Below are 6,228 nucleotides of genomic sequence, written 5' to 3' on the forward strand. Positions count from 1 at the left end.
TCTACAAGCCGCCTCGTCAAGCGATAAATGGCTCGATGTGGGAGTCATCACCATTTTCCTCATGTTAGTGACCAAATTTTTTTTTATATCATGTGTATAGCACTCAAATATATATTCTAATGTAAAATGATGATTTTGCAGGTTCCTAGTCCAAAAATGTAGTGAGACCACATCGAAAAGTAAGGTGAACTCGTGTGCATTTTTGGACCCCGGCAGAATTAATGCTTTCATGGTGAATTTGTATGAGGCTGACTGTATCTAGTACTTGTGTAAAGCGATGCATCGAGATCGTGAGAATCAAAAGAAATTTATTCTCCTGTCATACCACCAATCGTAGGGTATTTGTAACCCTAACTTATGTATTGTTTATATTTCAGTTAAAGAATTACACCATGAACCATAGCAAACACTTGTGTCACTATTATATGCTGAAATATATATATCACTAATTATATGCTAAAGTACTACAATTCTTCTCCTCCCACTGGTGCCACTAGTGTTTTCTTCTGATTGTGCCACTTGAAAATGCGGTTTATATCATGGATTCAAAACGGCCCGACCCATCCATCACTCCTCAGCAGTCCAGATTTATCTTCCCTATTTTATTAAAATAAACAATAATAATTCACTTGGTTTGATTTTTTTTTTTCAATTATAACAAATTCTGGAATTGCTAATTATAGTCACTCAATTTTGTAAGGGCTTTTAAGCAATATATTAAAGAGGGTGGAGTGCAAAGCACGGGCAAGCAGAAAAATAAATTGAATGGGAAGTGGATGGCGGTGAGCACACTATAATTTTATAATTTCATATTTTCTTCAAAAAATTATTGTCATTCTAACATAGGTCGCTAAATGTAAATTTCAGTCCCCGCAACAGATTGACGGTTGTGAATGCGGTTATTACACGATGATTTATATGTATCACTTTGTCAACCGCATACAATTCCAATGGCCAACATATCCGATATGTAATTCATATTAATTTGTAATTCATATGTTTGCCTTGACTTGTCCATATAATTAATATTGATTTCCTCTAAACTTGTTTTATTAGTTGCATTGTTATAATTGCAATATTTATTTCTATAAAGCAAAACAAAGATGTAGTTGCTAGATTGTATTTTTGTAACTTGCATATTTTGAATTTTTGTAGTATTCATCAGAGTCAAAGAGTTACTCCAATGAGCAGTTAGATCATTGTAGATGTACGTGGGCAGAGTGGTTTATAAAATAATTTTGTAAACCAGAATATGGATTTGTATAATTTTTGTATAATTTAAGGTACATGAATTTTGTATAATTTTTGATATAATTTAGTATACATGAATTTTGTTTAGGGGTTTTGGTATTCTTATTTTCGAAATTCTCTGTTTTGGAATTGATCTGATTTTAAATGGCTAGCAAACTGGAGACTAGCAAAAAAAAAATGTAAAAAATGTAAAAAAAATAGTTCAATTATACACAGACATTTAGTTAAAGTCCGTGTAGAAAGGTATTTAAACATTAAAAAAATATTACAAAAAAATTAATAAATAAAAAAATAAGAGAGGTACACGAAAATTTATCTAAATATCCGTGTAGAAAGGTTTTTAAACATTAAAAAAATATTAAAAAAAATTAATAAATAAAAAATAAGAGAGCTACACGGATATTTATCTAAATATCCGTGTAGAAAGGTTTTTTAAACATAAAAAAATATTAAAAAATAAGAGAGCTACACGGAAATTTAGTTAAATGTCCGTGTAGAAAGCTTTTTAAACATTAAAAAAATATTACAAAAAAATTAATAAATAAAAAAATAAGAGAGGTACACGGACATTTATCTAAATATCTGTGTAGAAAGGTTTTTAAACATTAAAAAAATATTAAAAAAAATAAGAGAGCTAAACGGACATTTAGCTAAATATCCGTATAGAAAGGATTTTAAACATTAAAAAAATATTAAAAAAAATTAATACATAAAAAAAATAAGAGAGCTAGACGGACATTTAGCTAAATATCCGTGTAGAAAGATATTTAACATTAAAAAATATTAAAAAAAATAAGAGATCTACACGGAAATTTAGCTAAATGTCCGTGTAGAAATGTATTTAAACATTAAAAAAAATTAATAAATAAAAAAATATAAAGCCTTTTAAACATTAAAAAATATAAAAATTAAGAGAGCTAAACGAACATTTAGCTAAATATCCATGTAAAAAGTTGTTTAAACATTAAAAAATTTTTTTAAAAAAAAGAGAGCTACACGGACATTTAGCTAAATATCCGTGTAGAAAAAGTAATCGTACATGGACATTAAGGTAAATGTCCGTGTAGAATAGTAATCGTACACGGCTTTTTTATGTAATAATCCGTGTAGCTCGGTTATGGAGAGCGTCACTGTCAGGAAATTGTACACGGCTGTTTATGTAATAATCCGTGTAGGTCTCAATAATCGCACACGGGTAAATATCCGTGTGTAAATATTCAGGAATTTCTACACCCTCGCATTCCACGCGGCAGGAAATCTGTGTAGCTCGCCTGTTTATGTCCGTGTACAATCACTTATTCTGTAGTAGTGCAACTTGATACTACTGGTAGAAAAAATAAGAATAAAATTTACAATAGGTAATTTGTTTTGATGCTGACAAGCTCTTAAGAAACAAAAGTAAACGACATATAAGCTGTTTTATTGATTTTTGGACTACAATTATGCATATTATGTGTGCTGAAAAAGTAGATATCTCTGTTTATTTTCCATTTCTTGAGAAACTTTGACAGTCGTTGTCAAGTGGTACTGAAATGTAAAGATTTATACATCACACAACATTGAAGAAAAAGTAGATCTCTCTAGTGAGGAAAGAACGTATTTGAAAGAAACTTGAGAGATTTTAACATTTGAAGTTTTTAACTATTAAATTTAAGTTTGCTATGAGCCTATGACATTAAGACTATATTATTAAGTTATATGATTTAATTATCAATTTACCTTTTTTATTATATAACAATCTATGAATATTGGACATTTAATAAGATATTTTATCCCGTTTAATCGTTAAATTATTAAGTGACATCCACCGACATGAGCCGTTAATCTTTTTTATTTTTTTAAAAGCTCTAAATCGGAAAAGTAGCACAATTAGTTAGAAAAAAAGTCTAAAACTGTTAGTAATCTAAATATCAAGAGTTTGATTCCTCTCACTAATTCAAAGCTTCCGTGAATATTTTCAAGAAAAAAAAAAAAAAAACCTCTGAATCATTGACATTGAGCGCTGAGCTGAGTCCTATTCGACCGAAAAAAATGCCTCGTACTTTCAGGCCCAGTTTGGGTAGTCTCCCGAGCTAGAAGAACAAAATTGAGGCCCAAATCAGGAATGAGCCTCATCACTGATCCCTGTAAGGCTGTAACTACAATATCCAACCAACATGAACACAAAATTTTTTGAGATGAAGATCTGAATTGTCTGTTTTAAATCGTACAGTCTAAAATATACTCTGTTGAACTCCCCCGCTAAGTCGGTTCCGCAATCATGAAAAAGAGATTCGTCTGATATGAGACGGGCGTTGTAGGATCATCCAACGATAGATTTGCGTGACGGAGTGCGTATCCTCTGAGATATCTCATATTTTGCGTGACCGACGTGTCCGGTGCCTATTCGGGGTGACGTAGGGGGCCAGTATTATTTGAGCTTTGAGATTCGCGCAGAACGTATTTTAACGGTTGAGATTTTCCAAAAAGTAACGCAAAATATGAGATATCTCAGAGGATGCGAATTCTGCGTGACCGACGTGTCCGGTGCCTATTCGGGGGTGGTGTAGGGTCAGTATTTGTATACTTTGATATTCGTGCAGAACGTATTTAAACGGTTGGGATTTTCCATAAAGTCACGCAAAGTTTGAGATATCTCAGAGGATCCGAATTCACAACGGAGAAGATCTGGTCCTTCCCGTTCTCTCTCGTCCCTTCTTCAACGGGGAATCAGAACTTAGAGGGACAAGAACCCTAGTTAGACGGAACGAAATAAACGGCAAGGCAAGAATGGAGCCGGATGTGGTGCGGTCGGAGCTGGTGCTTCCTCCAGTGATGCCATTCAAGAAGGTACAAACGGGAGATAAGTATCCGAAAGGACAGTCTAGAGCACGGTACTGGAAGCATCTAAAGCAGCTCCTTCAAGCTGAGAATTTCCTCTCCTTACCCCCTGATGAACCCAATTGTACGCTCATTTCTCGTTCTTTATTTTTCTTTTCTGAATTTTTCGTTAGTTCTTGAGCTGAGTTTTCCTAAAATTTATTTTCTTGATATACTTAGATGGGAGTTCCCCAAGTTCATTATTTGCACTGTTTCAAAATCACAGTAAATTACCCTATTGATCGTCACTGTCCATAATTTTAATCCTTTGGTCCCCTATTTATCAGGAAATTATTCAATTAAATGGCAGAGTTAACACCAGAATCCAAAAAATTGAGGTCATGCCCAGGAATTAGCATATTGTTACTTTTTCTGACTTGGATGATGATTATGTCTCCCTATATAATTATTATGTTAATCAAGATTTAAAAGGTTTGATTGGATGGCAGCAATCAAATGATTAGACCAATTGTTTATTAGGGGTTTTTGTGGTTAGGAAGCTTAGCAGTAGCAAGGTTATAATTAGCTTTGTGCTATATTTGTTTTATCCAATTCATAATATTCCTGTCCTTTTATTGCTTTTTTCTTTATGAAAATTATCGTTGGCTCTTGTTTTGCCTCCAGATTTGAATATTGAGGCTCCTCCATCTATGTATCCTCCAAAGAAATACTGTGACATCACTGGCTTTGAGGTGATATACTATCTGCTCTCTATGTTTTTATATTTCATCGAGATTTTTTGGTTGTTGGTTAGGTGTGTTCTGCAAGATGAATTGAGTTGACACCACTGAGTTAGGACCAGACTTGGTAGTCTGTACCAGTATCAGACCTGATTGGTGCAAAAAACAATTGGTATGGCAACATAATGTTGTTTTTTGTCTACTAATATACAAAAATAAAGTAATAAGATTGAAACCCTTGGGTTTGGCATTAATAGATATTTTCAGTTTCATTTATAAAAATCCAGACTGATACCGGTCAAGGAATTTGGATCCTCCTGGGTACCGTAAAAGAGAATCTTTTAGCACTAGTGGATCCGAACCTTCTTTTAACCTTGCATGAATCTCAAAGCACAAATAATATTGGCCCCTGTGCTATCCCGAATAGGAACTGTTTTTGAATTAATCTGAAGCCGTAAAGTAGTGGGCCCCACCTTACACATACCTGAGAGGATACAGGTTCAAGGCACCTCCTTAGTCGTCCCTTTGATTTATCCTTCATTTTCTTTCTATTTTTTTTTAATCTTTCAAGCATTTTGACCAAGACCTGTTTAAATATTCAATGTAGGCCCCATATGTAGATCCAAGGACAAAGCTGCGGTATGCTGACCCAGAGGTGTTCAGACAGGTCAGAAATCTGCCGAACGAGCATGTGCAACGGTACTTGGCCTTGAGAAATGCAGCTGTCATCTTCAGATAGTTTCTTTATATCATCTGACTTTTTAGCTGTCCGTTGCTAGCTAATGCTTTTTCTTAATCTATGTAAGTATGGGATTGAAGATAATGAAATATGAACATTTGATGAAGAGTTAATTTTGTTTGTTTGTTACTTTGATTGCTCTCTTTTGCTTTGCAAGCTGATCAATTCATTTTAGGGGGGGGGGGGGGGGGGGGGGGTGATGATTTCTACCCCTCAAAAAATCACAAAATTATGTATTCCCTCCCTCTAAAATCCATAATATCTATCTGTCTATTAAAAAATTCATAAATTAACCCAATGTATTGTCTTTTCTATTGAAGCTTGTTTTACATTTAGTAAGCACCTATTTTACTCTTTAATTGAAAAGACAATATATTGGATAAATTTGTAACTTTTTGAAATTTAGAAGGGTAAATAGATATTATGAATTTTAAAGAGAAAAATCGTAATAATGAGATTGTTTAGGGGTATACATGGAATTCTGCCTTCATTTTATTTCTTTTATCCCACAATTTTCATTCCATTGACTAATAATTAGTAGTCCATTCTGATCTACATGAAAGTTGGAAAGCCGAATAAAAAAAGGCCATGTTGAACAAGACTGAATAAGCTTCTGATGTGAACGAAGTTAATTTTTTTATTATACACATGCACATTAATAAATTACGTTATATTAATTGTTCAAACTACCTTGTGCTG

General features: G+C 33.3%; 1 protein-coding gene across 1 annotated transcript; it reads left to right on the top strand.

The window, feature by feature from the left end:
• The first annotated feature begins 3,914 nt into the window (after nucleotides 1-3,914).
• On the top strand, nucleotides 3,915-5,657 carry LOC144547637 (chromatin-remodeling complex subunit). Its single transcript, XM_078296325.1, has 3 exons — nucleotides 3,915-4,195; nucleotides 4,735-4,802; nucleotides 5,398-5,657. The coding sequence occupies exons 1-3, from the start codon at nucleotides 4,021-4,023 to the stop codon at nucleotides 5,527-5,529; spliced, it is 375 nt and encodes a 124-aa protein (XP_078152451.1). The 5' UTR covers nucleotides 3,915-4,020; the 3' UTR covers nucleotides 5,530-5,657.
• The last annotated feature ends 571 nt before the right edge of the window (nucleotides 5,658-6,228 follow it).

Source organism: Carex rostrata, chromosome 31 (genome assembly GCF_964058835.1).
Source record: "Carex rostrata chromosome 31, lpCarRost1.2, whole genome shotgun sequence".
Lineage (NCBI taxonomy): Eukaryota > Viridiplantae > Streptophyta > Magnoliopsida > Poales > Cyperaceae > Carex > Carex rostrata.